Source organism: Lissotriton helveticus, chromosome 8 (genome assembly GCF_964261635.1).
Source record: "Lissotriton helveticus chromosome 8, aLisHel1.1, whole genome shotgun sequence".
Taxonomy (NCBI): Eukaryota; Metazoa; Chordata; class Amphibia; order Caudata; family Salamandridae; genus Lissotriton; species Lissotriton helveticus.
This window is the reverse complement of record NC_136069.1, coordinates 470,165,642-470,187,033: the sequence shown is the minus strand read 5'-3', so window position 1 is coordinate 470,187,033 and position 21,392 is coordinate 470,165,642. Positions and strand designations below refer to the sequence as shown.

At 42.8% G+C, this 21,392-nt stretch overlaps 1 protein-coding gene across 2 annotated transcripts in view; it reads right to left on the bottom strand.

Annotated features, from left to right (window-relative positions):
* Positions 1–839: 839 nt before the first annotated feature.
* TRIM13 (tripartite motif containing 13) overlaps positions 840–21,392 on the bottom strand; it is a 197,406-nt gene continuing 176,853 nt past the window's right edge. For both annotated transcript variants that reach the window (XM_078657371.1, XM_078657372.1), the window contains one exon: positions 840–4,647. In XM_078657371.1, the coding sequence (XP_078513497.1) occupies positions 3,424–4,647 (1,224 nt within the window). In that variant the 3' untranslated portion in view covers positions 840–3,423. The remainder of the gene's footprint in view (positions 4,648–21,392) is intronic.

Genomic DNA, 21,392 nt, shown 5'->3' with positions numbered 1-21,392 from the left:
ATTTAACTTCCAGGCCACAGGGTACATTCCCAGGGATTTAGAGGCAAGTTAAACATACCAATTAGGAGTATGACAATTCCACTATGTTTGAAGGGGAAGCCCATACACTATACTACTGGTTAGCAGGGTTAAAGCGTGCAGAATTCTTAAGCCAGCAAAAACGTAAGGTCCAACAAAAGGCGAAAAATCTGGTGACCATGCAGAAAAGGCGGACTTCACATAAACTTTATGTCTGGCCACAAATAGTTTACATTTTACCCAGAATAAAAGTAATTTTATACCAATTTCTGGTGTTCCCCACGTAGTAAACTTTCCCAAGCAGGGTCAAATTTTATTTTATATGACTCACCTTGTAAATCATCAGATGCAGCAATTGTTTCTAAACCTTCACACCAAAGGTCTTCCATTACACTGTAATCTTGCAAAATAGCAGTGCCCAAAAGAATATGATCCAAATTGCACTCAGTGTCATCACACAAAACAAGACCTCTCACATGTTCTTTGTGGCTCCACACAAATGAAAACTCAAGTTCCTATTTCGAGAGACATGTGTTCATAGGAAACAGTATAAATTGTGCACACGGCATCCTACGCTTTATAAATGATCTACAGTTGATAACTAATAATTTTAGAATTTTCTAATTATTTAATCAGATTTTAGAAATGTATTCATGACTGTGTAATGTGTTTAACTTTAACTGCATTTACTGTTATGCAGTGATTTGCTTTATGCTTTGAATGTTTTCTTTGTACTATATTTTCTTGTATTTTTGTCTTCAACCTTTGGCTGGGTTATCAAAACATTCAATAAATAGTAAACGAAATAAGAGTGCTCACAATGTTTTTATGCGCTTTTTATTTTTTTTATATTAATTGGAACTGTAATGTTTACATTTTTCTGCCGACGTGGAATGTTTCTTATAAAAAATCGGTTTAACAGGACATAAGGTAATAACACCTGTTGAATAACTTTGAAGATAGTGTCTAATTGAGGCAATGCATTAAAACACATACATCTATTGCAGCAAATGTCTAAATCCAAAATTGATTATTTTAAGACACAGTTTTTAGAAGCATCAAGCACAAATAGCAAATGCATGTTAACACGGGGAAGCAGCCGAATCACATTCCTTATGTCTTATTCTTTATATATTTTACTCTTGCTGTTTCCGTTGAAAACCTTTAATTTCACATAATCCCCTCGTATCGCTAAAAGATTTGGCATAAAAGACACACATTGCATTTATCCAAACAAAAAGAAAGGTCACTTTACCTGTGAACTTCCCCACTAGAAGATAGTCATGCCTGTCAATGAACAACTATAACAAGGTAGATGTGGAGGAATCGAGGATAAGGAACTGCAAAAACTGCATGAATGGAACTTAGGCACTGCAGGCATGTTTCATGTCATACAATCATGGACCACCTGTTCAATGGCATAACGTTCTCCTTTTGGTGGGCATCTACGCCATTAGACGAACGGTGATGGGAGGGTCCAAGGGGATGTTTAACGACCTACACAGCTACAACCCCCAATAAGAACCATGTATCAATACATAAGGTAGCTGTGGGTCTCAAACAAGAAGTAGACTGTTGACTAACTAAATAACTGACCTGCAAAAGAATGTTGTACATTTGAACATTCTTTTGCAGGTCAGTCATTTAGTTAGTCAACAGTCTACTTCTTGTTTGAGACCCACAGCTACCTTATGTATTGATAAATGGGCCTCTACGCCAGACAAAGCTCCACAATCTAAAGCACAGTTATGAAATATAACGAATTGATTAACTATTTAAGAACAGTAAACGAAGTTACAAACAGCCGCACGTGCAACTGGACTTCTCTTTTTCTTGAGGCTGAAGTAATATGGCAACTTTTGTGAAGTAAAACCACAAATTTAACAGCGCAACACTTAATTGCTGAACTTACGTTCTGCTAAATGATACAGCAGTAGCTGTTTGGCACTTTGAACAACCAAAAGATGTAAGGGCGAAAGAGCCAACAGATTAGCTAAGGTATGTGAAAATGTGATTATTTGTGAGCAGTTCTTCAATAAGCAAGATCTGAACTATCACACACTTTCAGTTCAGAGTGATACATACATTTCACTGCCAGAGTCCCAGAAAACAACAAGCCTGTCTATTTCAGAAAGTAATAGGGTAGTACAACGAGTAACACTTAACTAAGAAAGAAAAATATTTCGTATTGCATTTTACATGTGGGGAGGGGAATACCAATTCAAGGCATTTCCGATTTGAGTGGCCTGGGTCATTAGGAATACCTCCCGCACCAGTAGACCAGGTTTGGACTATGGGGGCGATTTGGTTCCTAAGCTCTTATTCAAGGCACCCTCCTACAGATAGGCCATACTACTGTTGACAGAAAAAGAAGGATTTCTAGTTAAACTATTATACTACAACGCCGTATGCCATGCTTATCTCAGATTACAACAAAAGATAATGACGAAACATCAAAATCCAGAACTCATCATAGTTAGTGGAACTACATCTTGGAAACTCACAGAAGCTTTGGCTCACTTTGTATAAGCTGTGAGGCGGATTTACCTTTACACTTAATTTGTAAAGTCAGCTTGGTATTTTCAGTGTGAAAAACACAGACAAGTCAACAGAAAATGGGATCGGCTCTATGCTCCAAAGTACTGAAACCAACCTCTTGCAACAAATTTTACCTGCAAAAATCTGGAGGGCGAAAACAAGATAATCGTTTGGGGCCATCTATCCATATCTATCAAAGAAATGGGTACATTCGGATAATATCACCATCCATTGAAAGTGCATATAATGAACTTGTTCTGGTTTCAGAATTCTGTCATGCAGCTACTTTGATTTATGTTGGGTATTTATGTATTGCAATCTTTTATGCATTAAAAGGTTCACATTTGTTTTGCTTATGTTGTTTTGTTTATGTAGAAATATGATCCACAGCACCCAGACATTTTCTTTGGTGTTAAGTTGTAGAAGCAGCAATGAAGTCAAGTCAATATCGTATTCAAATATACCACATGCTAACTAGCTACCTTTTATAAACGAGAAATGATATGCCCTCAATATCGATTCTTTTTCAAGCAGCTGCAGTTCTTTTGTCTTCCTCGTTTCCGAGGTGTCAATTTTGCAGATATTACAATCACACAGAGCAGAGCCTCTTTTAAACAAAACTTTATCTGTATAACGCAGACTACTTTGACAGGTATATCTGAGCCTATTCCCTCATATATTGTAAATAGGACACTCAAATTGCTAACGTCTGGTAAATCATGATTCAGACTTAAACTTCATCTAAAATGATGATTCCGTGCCCTAGTTTATTCCACAATATTAATCTAACCCATTCCTACAATATTTATTAACTTCAATTAGAACAATAATAAGAATCTCTCACTTGGAATGATTTTGCAACACATTCTATAATAGTTTATATCTACACACAAACTCAGCCACGTGCTCCAAAAGCATCAGTGTGTAGTCTTGGCACTTTTCTTTCAGAAGGTCAAGTCCAGCTCTAGTCTGCTCCCAGTAGATCACCATGTATTTTGATATTTCCCCTGTATCCACCATATCAGCTGAGAATATCAAAGCCACCTGGCTTTTCAAAGTATCAAGATTACTCAGTGCAGATATTCCTGCAAACATCATGGCAAGCAGAAACGAGCAGATGAGAGTCACAAATGTGCGTGCAAATGTAAAACGATTCCTCCAGTTAGGTGTATCTGATTGCTGGGGCAAGGAAAGTTTGTCCACTTCCATCAGCTTCACTTGATCCCACTGGCTGGTGTCAATGTTCCTGATGGAAGGACTGATCATTGTAGGTGTACTGGATGGCAAAGTGGTTTCCTTGATCAGTCTAACTTTCTCCCTGAACTCCTGCATCTGCTGCAGAAACACAATTGGATCGGACACATCCTTGAAGTCCTCTGCAATTTTAAAGGCTCTTTTCTGCTCATGCAGAATAAGATTCAGTTTATTAATCTGGGGGTCATAAGCTTGCATCACAGCAAGCTTCATGGTCTCAAAATCCGAGAGGAGCTCATTTTTCTTTTGATCAAGGATTTGCTGATGCTTTTCGAAGTAAACTTTGACCCGATCTGCATCCTTTGCAAGCAGCTGCAGTTCTTTTTTCTTGCTCGTTTCCAAGGTGTCAAGCCGAGAAAGAATATCCCCGCAGCTCCAAGTCTCAACACCATGGAAGAGAGTCTCAAAAGCGCACTTTTCTTGAGAGTATGCATCCTCGATAGAGCAGAATGCATGTTCCGTGTGGTCGCCTCTGGTAGCACAATACCCACAAATGAGCCTCAGATCAGTTGAGCAGAAAATATTGAGAGGTTGACCGCTATGTAGCTTGCACACAGGCATCTTAGGGTTGGTTTTAATTTTGCTGTATTTCTCCACAATTCCCATAAGTGAATAATTGACCTGCAAGCTATGGGCTCCTGCCACAGTAGTTTCCTTACGACATGTGGGACACTTAAAAGGCAATGGTCTCCACATTATGTTCCTACCACCCCCATCAATGATTTCTTCCAAGCACTTTTTGCAAAAGTTATGAGTGCATGGCAACACACGTGGGTCTTCGAATAAGCTGCAACAGATGGGACAGGTCAGATCTTCCTCTAGAAGCTCCATCACATTCTGCAAAACAAAAATACAAGACATGAGTGGATGTAAAAGAACCATCAATGGTACACAAAGCCTATAAAGCTATGAGTTGTTATAACAAACTTTTCGAAATATTCAGTTTGCTTCAGAAAGGGTGACAGTGATTCTACTATGCTACCAAAAACATAGCAAATCACCAAACAATGCCTCACGTAAACCTGTGATGCACTTTTCATGAAATGATACAGTGGAGCTGCAGTACATGGTAATTAATTCATTTACTTCCATCATATATGCATCCTGAGGTGCATCACTTAAATGGCAAATACACAGTTGATTTGATTTAATTACACCAGCATGAAAACAAAAAGTATCCACTACTGGACACCGAATCGATTCCAGACAAAAATACAATTAGGTATTGCATGGTCAAGCTCATGGAAAGAACGATACCGCCTAAAGGTGCTGTTTTTTTTTTAATCCCAGGTTACTAATACATTTATACAGCAACAGTTTTTGCAACGCACTTTAGTGAAGAGTCAGATAACATCTCTGGCTGGGAGAGTAAAGAAAGATATTATCCAAAGGACATACCTAAGTGCCATTTTTCAGATTTGTTTCTCATCGCTATGGCAAACAGGTCAGTAGGGAGAACAGCATAATAATGGGATGGAGAAACTAGATGTCACTATGAGGGATACTAACAGAGTATCCTGGATGTCAAACTCTAAATAAGGCCCTAAGTCCCGAGGGCCGGGTTGGCCTACAGGACGATTAGGCAGTGCCTGAGGGGCTGGTCTGAAAAGTCAGTGTATGGGCGGTTTTTTGGGTTATTTGTGGGCCTGTTTTGTGGTCGGCTTGGCCGGATTTACTGTTGATTTCCATGATATTAAAACATACATTGCCTGCAGCAAGCTCAAATCCACCCAGTTCTCTTTAACTTGCAAAACATTTATACAGCGTCTTTACAAGTTCAAAACTGCCCCAATTTGCAAACATGGGCCACTTTTTTAACTCTATAATTTGCAAATGGGACCACTTTTATTTTGAGACCTAGTTCTTGTCCCAGTCCGACCCTGCAAGTGTCTAACCTATAGGCCTCTCTTTTTCTGTTAGCCCAAAATCTCCCTTAGCCTGTCATGTGTTTCCTGCATGACCCATTGTAGTTTTCTCTATGTTAGCCTATCTATACACGTTGTAGGCCTCATTTTTCTTTGCACACGTTACTACATAGACACCCTTGCCTTTGTGCCACATTGTTCTTTCATACGGAACCTGCATATGTTTTCGTGTTCTGTTCTTTTCCTGGGATTTAGTCTGAACACCACCGACAAGGTCAAACAACAATGTCCCTTGTTAATCTTTCTGGCCAGGCACTAGTACCTAGACATAACATAAGGATGCAGCTGTTGTTTATGTGGGCTCATGTACTATCATATAGATGAGTACATGAGCCACAAACAGACACATGGAACAAGAATTCTAAGACGAAAGCACTGTATCCGCTAAGATGTAGAGTGTCAATCTGGGTATGCTAAGGTACGGGGTCTGCCAGTAATCCCAGAGATCTTTCATTTTTTTTGTTTGATCTTTTTATTGAAATTTTTTTAGTAGAAAAACACTATGCAAACATAGGAATTATCATGTGGGACCAGTAGGCAAATACCTAAATCCAACTTATAAGTCAGTATTTATTTCAATGTCTCAATTACATCGTCAATATTAGTTACGACTAATAACAGTTACTAGCATACTCCACCGGTCGCTGCGCCTCCTCCCACTTACAGCATGACCGTTTAATCCCGTGGCAGTACAGTAGGGCTCCACTATGCATGTATAAATCAATAAAAAATTTACGGCACGTATGGCTTCACTCCGCCATATCACGTCAGGCGGCTTATACAGTCAAACATTTTTAATAATAACAGCAAACGGAAACCACAATCAATGTGGGAGGATAGGAAGGAAAACAAGAGCCTTCTAAAAATGGGTGAGGAAACATAGATCTCAAATGCTGTGAGGAAAAACCTCACCAACGTCCACATAAGTGCACTTCATGACTATTGGGATAACAGACATCGCATTTTGAGGTAGAATGGACGTTCTCTGCAAACTAGAGTATAGTTTGGGTCGAAATGCAATACATGTATAGCACACCATCAATCAAGAGTGGAGGTGTCCGAAGAATCATCCGGCGCCAGCAGCCCCTGAAGCGAACACAGCAGTGCATTCCATGCAGTGGAAATTGGGAATTTACGGAGACCCAGCGCATCCTCACTCACCAGAGAGACCACCCTTCGCCTTCACCCAGTTCAGCATTGAAAGAGACCAAGCCTTCGTCAATGGGTGCTCCTCCGATTTCCACTGGCGTGTTATTATTCGTTTTGCCACAATGAACCACAAATCTAAAAACCTAGATGATGCTTTGTGCGTCTTGCTCCTAGGAAAGACGCCTGTGATACATGCCTCCTATGTCCGCAGTAGTTCTCTATCTGTGCTAGTAGCTAACATCCCAATTACCCCATCCCAGAAGGAGTGCAGACTGGGGCATGACCAGAGCATATGTATACGCTCTGCATCCACCAACCGGCAACGCAGGCAGCAGGTATCCTGTCTATGAAAATACCTATTTATCTTATCCGGAGAAAGATATGCTCAATGGATAATATAGAATTGGATTAGCCTAAAACGGGCATTTCTGGGGATTTGTTTATGACTTTCCAAGACAGCAGACCACTCCTTCTCAGAACAGGGCCCTCCCTGATCCGTCTCCTATTTAACTTGTAACGGCATTAAATCTGCCATAGTGTATTCCTGGATCGACTCCGCAAACCACTTCACCAGGTGGCGCCCTGTACCCATGACGTGCACATAATGCATGAGGAGATGTGTTAGAGGCTCCTGCGTAATGTCGTACCACCAGCGCCTCATCGTAGCCGTCCAGGAGGCATAATTCAGGAACTGACCCAGGGGATCCCCGTCCTCCTCCACAATGGTAAGGAACGGCCGCAATGTGCCCTCCCCATATAAGTCCCCTAAGGTAGTAATACCTGCCCCTACCCAATCAGTAAGATCTGCACTCAGAACTCACCCCCTCGCTGTCAGCATACTCAGTAACGGCATAGCAGGTGTATACGGTGTAACGTGTTTAGTAAGGCACAGTGCCCTGCGGAAACATTTCCTTGCAATCTGAACCAGTAAGGGAAGCGGTTCATTCGATTCATCACAAGGGTGGAATAAAGAGAGAATCCTGTCCAGAGAGTACGGAGGATCATGTTCAGCTGAGTCTGACAAATGCAGTTCCTCCACCTACTTTGCCACCCGCAGTATTTGAGAAGCCAGGAAATCATGCTCTAAATTGAGTAAAGCCAGCCCACCTCTCAATCTTGGTAAATATAGCTTCACCAGAGCCACCCTGCATCGCGAGTTATTCCAAATCAAATTCCTAACAATCCCCTCCAAGGAGCGAAAGAAGGACGCAGTAGGTAAAGCGGTAGATTAGAAAAATAATAACAGAGACGCTGTAACATAACCATTTTGTTTAATTCCACCCTCCTTATAACCGAGAGATTAAGCGTCTTCCAAAACTCGATCTGGGATTTGAGTGCTGTGACGGCCCTAATGATATTGCCATCCATAAGGTCTTGATCATTATGATAGATGCATATGCCTAGATACCTACATGCCACGGGTTGCCATTGCACTACTGTCCCATCCACCTCTCAAGGTGGATCTTCCATACCGGGGTTAAAGGGGTATAAGCAAGACTTACTACAGTGCACAACCAGTCCAGATAGAATGGCAAAATATCTCAGCATATCAGGGATGGCCTGTGGGATCGCTCGTATATCTTTAACATACAGCAAGTTGTCATCCGCATACAGCGAGACCGCATGTATGCCATCTTCAAGACGTATTCCCCATTGCAGTGCCGAGCTCTGCAGTGCCATCGCTAGTGGTTCTATCACCATGGCAAAAATCAAAGGAGTAAATGGGCACCCCTGGCAAGTCCCGGTTCGATCAGTATAGGGTTAGAAAAAGAATTTGCACCCAAACCGTAGGAACGCCGTATAACAATGTAATAAAGCTTAAGATGTACGGTCCAAATCCAAATCTACGGAGCTCCGCAAACAAGCAGTGCCATTCAACCATGTCAAAAGCCTTCTCTAGGTCTAACACAACGCAACCAGCCGATGGCCAATCTGTTGTAGCACAGCGCATCACCCGGAACAGTCTTCGTATATTAAGCGACGTATTACGGGCTGGCACAAACCCATTTTGATCATGATGGACCAATTGCGAAATCATAGGTGCTAATCCATTTGCCAAGATGCCCGCAAGAATCTTATAATCTCCATTCAGGAGCGCCAAATCCCAGAGATCTTTCATATCATCAATTAGCTTTAGTAGCAGGGGATGGAGGTTAGGTTACTCTGTCTTATAAAATGGCAGTGCTTTTCATGGTATATGGATTATTAACCCTGCTAACAGTATTTTTATTATGATTTTGTTGTTTTATTGTGGCAGGTATACTGCATTTTCAAGCACAGTAGTTTGAATACATATTCTAAACTTTCTCCGTGTCTCCTGGTTATCTCATTGTGACAAGTACGAGTGAGAGAGCGAAAGGATGCGTTATTTTACCACAATCCCTGAGAGGGCCAGGGGTGTTGTGTTCTGGGGTGCCAATTCATTTGTTCCTCTGGTAAGGTTAGGAGGGCAAGTGAGGCACTATAGCTAGTCGGACTCGGGCTCCTAGATACTGAGGCAGTATGGTGATTCTGTCCCTGCATAATGATGTTTTCTGGTTCCAAGCATTGTTCTGTTCCAGAGCAGAATCCCTGCTACAAGCCAAGTAAAATATTTTAATTCCCACATCCCACCCCATCCAGATTGTCAAATTGCACGGCACCAGCCTGAGTTCTTGAGAGACTTGAAAGCCTTATTGTTCCATAGTGGGGTGAATGGTGAAGGGAAAGTAATGAGCCTGCTTTTAACCCATGTAGAGTCCCAGATTTTGAGTGCAACTCTTGTCACAGTGGAGACATACAGGTTAGAGTGTCTATGTACAACCATCCTGATCTATTCAAATAAGTAGCATGAATGGGTTGCAGTTATGTTATGTTTTGGACTCCTGAACTTCCATCTTTGTGAAGTGATATCCACTGTCTTGCTCCCATTTGAGCCTGCTTTCTTCTCCATGTGAAGTGACGGTGCAGCTTCTAAAAGCCACCTAGGAACCCTTTCTCTATCTGTATTGGTATAGCTTGGAAGACATGATTGCATGGAGGATGGTTATTTTGAGCACTGTTAAAAAACACAAACAGGATAGGGGCTTGTAATTCTAATTTGCTAGTTTTGCTTTCATTGACTCATGCAGGGTGCCTAGGGTGGCTTCTAGGTATCTGACAATGAACCGTGAGCGCCATAACAGGGTCATTTCCTCTAGTGGCTGCAATGTTTCCCGACCTAGCAAGAGGTTAAAACCCTCTGTTTTGATTTTGAACCCTGATACTTGCCAGTACAGCTCCACCTGTTCCAGGTCCTCTGGCTGCGAGATCCTCGGGTGGAGCATTAGTAGCAATACATCATCTGCAAACAAGATTATTTTTACCTCTTCTTCTCCTAAATTGTTGCTTTTAATCTAAGCATAAATTCGGATTTGCTGCACCAGCGGCTCTAGGATGAAGGTCTGTCCTGTTACTCGCTCATGGTCGATCCATGGAAACAAAGTCCTGTGCACCTTGATGCACATAATTCATGTCAGAAATTCCTGAACTTATGTCAGAAATTCCAGTCCTTGATAAGAGATTGTATAAATGGGCTGCCACTTGATGGCTTGTGAGGAGTGGTACTTCGCCCAGATTATCGCACAATTTACTACTGGACATGATCTTGACTGCTGCCAGTGCACCAAGAAGATGCTTCATTGCACCTGATTCTGATAAGGAGCTGAGGCCAGGAGAAAGGACGCCGATACGTTTCATGTTTTCCTATCGCAGGGAACTCTGCCTTCATGCCTTTCTTATAACAGCTTTGGCTGTCAACAAGCTATGCAGTGTGTTGTTTCTCCCTAAGAAAGTCTAGATTGCAGGTTCTACTTTCCATGCTGTGCTAGCGTAGTGCATAGAAGTAGGTTTTAGGTTTCACATGCAATTTTAACTATGTTAGAAATTTTTATTTTTTTCTTGTTGCTCACAACGTGCCTATTTGCTGTTTATATAATATTGTGTGTGGTTATTTTAGATGTGATGAGAAACAGGTTTGTCCTGTTGCAATAAATGCTTTTAGTTAAAAGTGACTATTCTTCTTAGTAACGTGTGTGTGTGATATGGTAAAGAGTGAAATAGGTTGGTTTCCGGTCCCACAGTGCCAGAGATCCCAGCTTAGGGAGTGTTAATAACCCAAAAACGATTAATCCACTTAATAAATGTATTGGGTGGAGTTCTGCGGGCTTCAATAAACTGTCTTTCACATTCAGCGCTGGTGCACTGAACCAAGTTCACCTGTGTCATCCATGGGTGGAAAAGAAAACCCTGTAGAACTATGCCAGGGAACTAGTTTATGCAACACTACTTTAGGCCTATGGTTAATGGCGAGGGTGTACCATAAATATGAGCGGGAGAGCTTAACTTCAACATTGCAATTCAAGGAACCATTGTCTTATGGCTTGTACCTCCCCAGTAAAACTGTGCGTTTGTTAGGCAACATAAACGTCGGGATTTAGCCAGACTGATTCCTTGCACACCATCAGGATATGCTGGCCTATATCCCTGCTAGCCCACATTGCACCACCTGGACCCCTAACCTTACAGGATAACAAATATGTGTGCAACTTTAGAACATGACAAGCCTGATCCCTCAAGGAGATCGTGGTAACAGGTCTAGAAACCTTTCGTTTGGATGCTCATGCATACCCAAATAAATACACAAGAAGTGCTCAGCAAGGCGTTTCAATATTTATTGAAGCATTGTAATTCTTGTACAAAATACGTGTGCTGCGATAATTAATAGAATGAAACAGATTAGTGTAGTTAGCATTATGAGAACAGTGAAAAGGATGAACAATTCCACCATTGTGCTAAGACAGTGAATTTAGGCGGGCTTATAAGTACTGTGTATAGTATACTCCTACCTAGTGCTCCCTAACCTAGAACTGCCTAGGGTAGATGATCTGCCAAATCCCTGCCTATGTGGGCTAACTCCACATTACCTGCGAGTAAGTGTCATCAGGCTGTCCGTCGTGGTGTAGAGCTGGACATCCATCTTGTTGGTAAACAGGAATCAGCTGAGCTGGAACTCCGACATGTAGTGACCTTGCAGTGTCAGCTGAGTGCTCCCCTCCCCAAACAAGAAAGTTGTTCTGTTTATATAATAAACAGCACCCATGTGGCCATGTCGCAGCTCCTGTCAGGCTGCAATTGTTTATTCTAGTTGGATACCGTTATCGCTTACCGGTCAATAACAAAAATGATATTTACGCAGTGAACTTTAACCCCTGTACTGAATGTTCAAGGTGTCGTGATAGAGTGCCTACAAAGTGGAAATGTAAGCAATTCCGATTAAGAGAATGTCATCGGGTATTGTCACGCATGCAAATTTATGTCAAAAGTCAGTGCGTATAAGAGAGAAGGCAACTTAAGAAACATGAGCATGTAAATTGTAGTGTCTCTTTCTTACCAGGCCTATCCTGATCACGTGACACCTACTCCTTGGATGCGAATGGATAAAAGGTATTCCGAGACAAATGCTAAAATATAAGGGTCAATAAGTATAAACCTTACTAAAATCTAAAAAAGCATCACGCTTCTTTAATAGCAAAGAGCATATTGAAAGCCACTTAAAAGCATTAAAAAAGATAAAAGCTATATTAAAACAAATTTATAAAGCAATTTTGCATTAAAAAGATGGCCGAATTAAAAAGGTGCACCACTCGAAACTGCCAGATTGCTTATGCATTCCGAGAGGTAGATGAAACATTGCTGTTCCCAGCAACCTCAGACGATGCTCCCAGAGGCACCCATTGGATCAGATCCATAGAGCAACTATGTTCCCATCCATCCCCTCAGCAGCCATTGAAGGAGGAAAGGAAGAGCAGCCAGTGCGGTAACTGCAGAAGCAGAGACAAGATTCAGATCACTAGGGGAAGAAGAATCCCAGCAGGGCTCGTTGAATGCATTCAGAAGCAATGGCAAGTGCAAGGGACAACAGTACAAGTGGGCCGTTAATGGGCTCACCTGTAGGTCAATGTAGGGTGACCGAACAAGTTGCATTCCGAGGCAGATGCCCAGGGCACACTTGAAAGTACACAGAAGACAGCAGAATACAGGCAACACACAGTGTAGCCACAAAGGCTGAAAGGACAAGAACCATGGTTCATTTAGTTCCTTAGTCAGTGTGTATAAGAGAGAAGGCAACTTAAGAAACATGAGCATGTAAATTGTGGTGTTTCTTACCAGGCCTATCCTGACCATGTGACACCTACTCATTGGATGCGAATGGATAAAAGGTATTCCGAGACACATGCTTAAATATAAGGGTAAATAAGTATAAATCCTACTAAAATCTAAAAAAGCATCACACTTCTTTAATAGCAAAGAGCAGATTGAAAGCCACTTAGCCACTTAATAAGCATTATAAAATATAAAAGCTGTATTAAAACAAATTTATAAAGCAGTTTTGCATAAAAAAGATGGGTGACTTAAAAAGGTGCACCACTCGAAACTGACAGATTTGCTTATGCATTCCAAGAGGTAGATGAAACATTTCTGTTCTCCGTGACCTTACACGATGCTCCCAGAGGCACCCATCGGATCAGATCCATATAGCAACTATGTTCCCATCCATCCCCATAGCAGCCATTGAAGAAGCAAAACACTGTATCATGCTCTCACGACATAGGGCCACATTTGAAAGTGCAAGGTCTTTTTTGCCTTTTAATGAGACATCTATTGCGGAGCAGTTAAAGTAAAAGCACAGTTCCAACAATCAGGAACAGGACCAGCAGAGTGTATGAATGATCAACTAACTCCGAAGACAGTCAGGAAAGTATTACCCAAGCCAGAGCCTATTTTCTTAAAAAAGTGCACCACTTCCACGGCACTAGACATGTTAAATATGCGGTGCACATGTTCCCCAAAATGTAGTGGGAAATTAGTGCGAAGTAGCAACTGTATTTCAGAAGAAGACCTTGCACCTTGAAGATCAAATGTCTCCTTTGCAGATGTTAAGGCTGCAACCTTCTGGAACAATAAGGCTTCCAGTCTGCTCAAAGCATCAAAGAGCACATTTGAAAGCTTTATCGAAGGCCAAGCATTGTCTCACTAACTGTGTGGGCAGGTGGAAACAATACTTGTGTGCAACAGATCACAACTGCAGAGACTGTTACCAGATAAGCAATGCCCGGTTTCATGTTGCCGCAGTTCTGATAGTTCAGCATCAAATAACTCCCATTCAAGAGAAATCTGAAGGCCAGAATGATCACCGCAGCTTTAGAACTCCTCAGATAGCAGGACAAATTTGCCATGGAAGCATTACATGCACCATGAAGCGAAGCCTCGCTACACACCAAGGAATGCCCTAAAGTATTCTCGCAATCAGCCTGCCTAAAAAAAACGTCTGTCCTGCTATTCCTACAGCAATATCTAAAAGGTAAAATCCATGACTCGTGCACATATCTTTCTCCTAGCACTTCGTATCTGCCTACTTGATGGTACTGTAAACAGTTTTGCAAGTGGAATGCTGAAATTGGCAGAGAAATAAATGTGTGGATTATTCAATCCTCTGAAGGTATTTCTGCAACAATGAATGGTAAATTCTCCATCTTCTCTATGTGTACCATAGTGTATGTTGCGTCCTTTCCAGCAATGATGGTTTGCTGTTTTATTAAATTGTAAGGTAAAAACAGGCAACTGGCATTTAGGGGTCGCAATGGTATGCACGAAGTGTCTGGTAACATTATTGATCTAAGCTGTGACTGCCCATGCTGTAAAGAGGCCATGTCATGTTGTATGAGGTCTATGGCAGATGGCATGATGCTACCCAGAGAGTATAAGCTAGTGGACAATGTAGTCAGGCCATTATCTACTGCTAGAGTCCTTTCTAAATTTGCCAAGTCAATTTTGCACAAGCTCTCAGCAGCCTCCTGCTGGGAAACCTTCCACACTTCGTTGTATATTGCAGACAAGAAGCACTTTTGACGTGGTTTTCAATGACCTAATAAGTCCTGTAGTCCCATGTCATCAGAAAGAAGGGACAAGTGTAGTTTCACCTCGGACAATGTTGAGGTTTTTAGCCACTCATGGCACAACTTCCCAACACTGTAAGTTGTTACCACCTCCAAGTGTTGTGTCTGAGTGTAATGTGGGTCGGGCCCGCTGATGTTGAACCCTTCGCCGTCACACAGGAAACATCCGTTAGTATTCAACAGCCACACTAACATCCTCCCTGATTGGTCCCTGAAGAATTGTAGGAACCGTTGCAAAGCATGGAAACTAATGTTTCCTCCGTGTAATTTGTGAATCACTGCCAGTTCGCAAAATGTGTGACTGTGGGAATGTTCGGTGTATTTAAATCTTTCATCTTAGCAAGGCCAAGACATGATGTTTGCTGCACAGTTCTGTTTGGGAAAATCAGTTGGTGTGGTAACTGGCATGCTCTAAATAATGCCTCTTTCCCCTGAACCTGCCAATCTTTAGTTCCCCAAACTAATTTTAACTCAACGTGCTCTCTTCAAAAGTCAAACCCTTGTGTGGACAACTGGAAAAGAAAAGATTCAGAATAGATCAGCTTTGTATTGGTGAGCATATTTGTCTTCACTGGTGATGGTGTGAGCCTATAATAAAAGGACACTGGGTCAGCTGTATTGTGACCAGAGAAATATGCAAACTTATGTGCAAACGTTTGTAAGTTAAACCATGGTGGTGTAGGGCAGTGTTCCCATTGTATGTAATTAAATACTGCACGTGGAGTACTTGCTTTATGCAAGAAGTTGTGACCATCATGTTGAAAACAGAATACTTCATCATAACTATTCGTACCATCTGTAGGAAAGTGCCCTTTTCAACATGATCACCCCCACTTTTTGCCTGGTATTTGATGGGATTTCGACAGGAAGTGCACTCATTCCTGCTATCCAGGCCCCCAGTGCTAGATCTCTTTCCTAAAACCATACATTTGTTTCTCCCCAATTGGCAATACATTTGGCACCCTCTGAAAGTCCCTAGTAAATGGTACCTCTGGTACCTAGGGACTGAGGTACTAAAGAGGGTCCCTAAGAGCGGCAGCATGAATTGTGTTACCCTATGGGCAGGGCCGGACTGGCAGTACCGGGCATCGTGCGTTTTGCCGGGAGGGTGGAAGGTTGGGGGCTCGTTTTGTTACTGGGGGTGGGTTTTGCAGAAATGCTGCAATAACGGCCCCCAGTAACAAAAGCAGGAAGCAAGCTTTTCCAGCCCCCCGGGTCCAGGCAGTGCTTCCCCCAGGGTCTGATCCGAGAAAATTGCCAGGGCTGCTTTGAGTGCCTGGCCCGGCCTATGGGCCCCGCACTGAGCTCATGCAAACTGCTAATGCAGGCTGCGCGTCTTGGGGCAGATGAAAGTGGAAAGACAACAAGGCACACAGACTGTGTGCCATGCATACCAACACTGCATGCAGTATAGGTAATTGACCCCTACAGCATCCTTACAGCCTTAAGGCAGAGTGCCCTATACAACACACAAGGGCATCACCGCATGACCAGGAATGCCCCTGTGCTGGTCAGTTCCATTGCTGCCAGTACAAATGAACAGGGAAGCAATTTTACAAGTATGTGCTGGACACCGTTAGAAATAAGTTTCCCAGCTACATGGTGGCTTCACTGAAATAAGGGGTGTTTGGTATCCAACATCTCATATTAATAAACCTGCACTGATGCCAGTGTTAGATTGAGTAATACATGCACACAGATGCCCCCTTAGAGATGCCCCCTAAAACCTTACCAGCCACTGGTGTGCTGACTGACTGGTTCTAACCAGCCTGCCACCAGAGAGGAGTTTCTGACTCGAGAGCCTTTCCTCTCCGGGGGCCATAAACTAAGGGAGTGGCCTGCATCCACGCCCACAGGATGACCTGCAGATTGGCATTCCAAGGCCGGGAAACTTTAAGGAGGCCCACAGCCTTTTATATGCGAATCTGGCTTCTCTCACAGAAGAGGAAACCAACCCCCTTTGTCCAGAGCCCTTTGGCACCTGGACAGGCGGCACCACCCCTGAAATGGGCTACATGATGTGGATACGACTTTTCAGAAGAGACCATCTTGGTGATGGAAAATTTAGGATGTCTGGGACAGGGTTATGTCTACTTCTCCCAGGAAGTGGTCATATAGGGAGCATTGTGATCCCAGGGATAAGTAGCCTAGTGGCTACTACCCTACACTCCCCTAACACCCCATAATTCATTATTTAGGGATCCTTAGCACTAGGAAATATGATCATGCTGTCCAACAGAAGTAGAGTCACAAAAGCAAGATTTGCAGAAGAAGCAACTGACTTGGTACCAGCCCTGCTGGCCTGTTCACCTATTCTCGACAACTGTGCAAACGTTCTTTTGCCCTGCAAGCTGCTGATCCTTTAAAACCTGGGATGACTGCCAGCACTTCTCCAAAGACTAAGGAACTCTAGTGGAACCGCACAGGTGTTCCCCTGCATCGTGAAGGTAACAAAGACTAAGCTGTGAGGGTCCAAGTTTGAGAAAACCCAACACCGGAAAGCACCAATGCACCAAGCCGAATTGGGCCAACGGTGCCAACGTGGTCCGCAGATCTTGATGACCTATGAAGAAGAAGGACATTGAAGATCCACGAAAGCAGAATACTAAAGAAAAGCAACTGACTTGGCCCCAGCCCTGTCGGCCTGTCAGCTGTTTGCTGTCGAATCTGCACCAAAGACGTCTCATCCTGCAGCTGTTGTGCCTCCAAGGCCTGGGAGGATTGCCGGCCTTCAATAAAGACTCAAGAACTCCCATTGAACAGTGGAGCTGCTTGCCTGCACCCGGTGGGCACCCCAAAGAAGACTGGGTGCCCTGGACCGCAAAAACCCCACACCACAAACACCACTACACCGGTGCTTCCAAGCCAAAGCTGAAATGGGCCAACTATGCCAGCGTGGTCTTGCCCATTGTGGACTTTGACGCCGCCTGCAGCCCCTGTTTGAAGGCCCCCGAAATTCTTATATGGTAAGAATTCTGTGTCTTTCCTGGGGTCCCGTATGGGGAAACACTGCTTTAAGCCAACCTGTTTTTTGTGCATTCCAAAACAGAATTTCCTCCCATCAGGTGGGAATTGTACCCATAACAGCATTAATAGTCTTTAAACGTGTGCCTGGTGTGGACAGTTGTGGTTGTGCAGCTTGACATTCCTCACAGGATTTACTGTCATTGTTCGCATAAGGAAGTGTATCAGACTTCTATATATTCTGACTAGACTGTTATATAATCTGAATAATTGTGGTGCTGTCATATTTGCTATGTTTGGATGTGGTGGGCAACCAGCTAAGACTGGCCATGTTGCTCTCTCATTGCCAAAGGGACCTAGTCTAACTTCTTCTATAAACTGTGCTAGGGTGCCTTCAAACCAATTTTGATGCTCTTGGTATGTTAATGATATTTCTAAAGGTTCGTAAGCTGCATAGTCATTTGGAACGTCCGTTGCAGTGCAAGTGTGAAACAATCTTCATAGATCGTTTGCTGCTGGGAATGTAACCCATGAATAGACTACCTCTGTCTCAAATGCTTTGTGAGCCTCAACCACGAAGGTAGCATCCCCACCCACAAGTGTGAGATCATGTTGTAGCAGCTTCTGAGTAACTTCATTTCTGCAGTTCTCAGGTATGTTTAATGCTGTCCGTTCAGCCACAAGTACATGTTATAATTCAGAGAGGGTACCTTATGTGGAAGAGGTTCAAGCTTGAACAACCTACAGCCAATACATAGGGTTACCTACTCAGTTGAGGAGGATTTTTTCCTAACACCCATGACGTCTCCTGTGAAGATGTGAGTAGGGGTCTTTGGCTATACAAAAGAAAACTTCTCGGGCGATACACTAAATAAGAGCCCAACCTAGAAAGTTGGTGCCACCATTTTGAATGGCTCGTACCTCCCCGGTAAAACTGTGCATTTGTTGGGCAACATAAACATCGGGATTTTTCCAGACTGATTTCATGCACACCCTCAGGATATGTTGGCCTATATCTCTGCTAGCCCACAGTGCACCATCTGGGACACTACCCTTACAGGGTAACAAATGTGTGTGCAACCTTAGAACGTGACAACCCTGATCCCCCAAGGAAATTGTAGTAACAAACCTAGAAACCTAGAACCCTTTCACTTGGATTCTCCTGCATATCCAAACAAATAAAAAGTGTTTAGCAAGGCATTTCAATATTTATTGAAGCATTGTGATTTGTGTATAAGATATGTGTGCTGGGATAATTAAAACAATTAAACAAATTAGCGTAATAAGCATTATGAGAACAGTGAAAAGGATTAACAATTCCACCATTGTGCTAAGACAGTGAATATATACTAACACACGAGAGATACCAAGGGTCTTCAAGAAGTCCTGTGCTTAACACTCAATTGTAGTGTCTGGACAGGGCAAACAGGGCAAACCGAACAAGTTGCCAAAGAAATGCAGAAACAGTTCCAAAGGAGAGATAAATGAGAAGGTAGAAAAAGTCGATAAAGAAATGCCCATCAGCCCACCCGTTGGCGGAACTTCATCATCTGGGTTTAGAGAAATGAACACTGGTATCCGCTACACTACAATTGAGTGTTAAGCACAGGACTTCTTGAAGACCCTTGGTATCTCTCGTGTGTTAGTATATTGTTCAGTTGGGGGACAAGATACAAGCAGGTCTATAAATACTATTTTCCCTCAGACCCCCCGCATATTTTTGTTCGAAGTGAATATATACTGGCATATAAGAACTGTGTATAGTGTACTCCTACCTAGTGCTCCCAAACCTAGTCTTGCCTAGGGTGGGTGATCTGCCAAATCTCTGCCCGGATGGTCTAACTCCCCATTACCTGTAGGTAAGTGTTAACAGCCGGTCTGTCTTGGTGTAGAGCTGGACATCCCTCGTGTTGGTAACAGGAATCAGCTGAACTGGAATTTCAGCATGTAGTGACCTCACAGTGACAGCTGAGTGCTCCTCTCCCCAGACAAGGAAGTGGTTTTGTTTATATAATACACAGCACCCATGTGGCCATGTTGCAACCCCTGTCAGGCTGCAACTGTTTATTCTAGTTGGAAAGCATTGTCGCCTACTGGTCAATAACAATAATTACATTTCTGCGGTGAACGTTATGCTTTGTACTGAATGTTCAATGTGTCGTGAAAGAGTGCCCTTGAGTGGAAATCTAAGCAATGCCGATTCAGAGAATGTTATCCTGCATTGTCACGCATGCAAATGTATGTCAAAAGTCATTATGTATAAGAGAGAAGGCAACTTAAGAAAAGTGAGCATGTAAATGGTGGTGTTTCTTACCAGGCCTATTCTGACCATGTGATACCACTGATCCTCCCAGAGTTTTCAAGAAGTATTGTTGTGGTCTGTTTCGTATGTTGAGAAAGATAAATACATTACTCAGTGGAGATATATATACAATGGAATCACTCAGCTACAGCATAAATCTGCCATTGGCTGCAAATAAAATAATAAAAAGAATGAAATACCCACTGTTTGTGATCAACTTAGGATTTGCGCTGGGTGAGGTGTGATTTGATGGATACATGAAGCTTCCTTTCTTCTAGCACACTCTCTTATCCTGTTGATGAAACGATCCCTTTGTTGAAAACCTAAGAGCAAGTTGTCATTTTTTTTTTCTTTTTTTTTTCTTTATAATTTGGTGGACATATTTGGCCAGTTATGTGAAAATTACTTAAGAACTACTAATGTATCTCCTTGTTGAAAACTTGCATCTACTTACAACCACATTTTAAGTATATATTTGGCAATGTTGATTTTATTTAGAAGTGGTTTAATAAAAATCTTAACAGTCTATAAAACATTTACAACTTACGCCCGAGTAGAAACAGGTGATTGTAAGAATTATTTTACACAATATACGCTTAGATCAGAGCATAACATGTAATTACCTTTAGCTTATTTCAACTGGTATGGAATGATTCTTCCTCTGGAGGGATTAGTGTGGTGGGAGTGAGGTATTTGGCATTGAGGCGGCTGAAGGAGTAAAGTCGATTTTTCCAGGCCCATCTTACACTCAGACTTCCAGTTTCCTCTTTGCCCATGGGAGCATGGAACTGCACGGGACTGCTTGGCTCGTCAAATGGCTAGTGCCATACAGGAGGAAATGCAGGCACTGTAGAGTGTGGGCTCCTGAACGTGTTTTTACATCATCAGGAGAGCATGTTTTCCGCAAAGCACTTGCTGAAGCTTATAAAGAGCAAACAGCACTACTATGAAAGCTTGATAGGCAGGCCAATTATAGGCATGCAGTAGGGTAAAGGCAACTGTAGTATTGGCTGAGTTGGGGCGTGGCTTATCAGCCGAAGATGGCGGACGCGTGAGCGCTTAGCTACACGAGCGGCTATCATTTATCCGGCTGCATCCAGTGTTGGACCGGGACCAATTGCCAGGCGAGGTGCCTGTTACGGTGGTTTCTCCTGTGGCAAAGGCAGAACTACGTCGGAAGCGCCCCCAGAACAGAGAACAAGCAGAAAAGCCATGGCCCTGGAGGTGCGGGCCTAGACATATCGGAGAAGGAATCATGGGAGATCC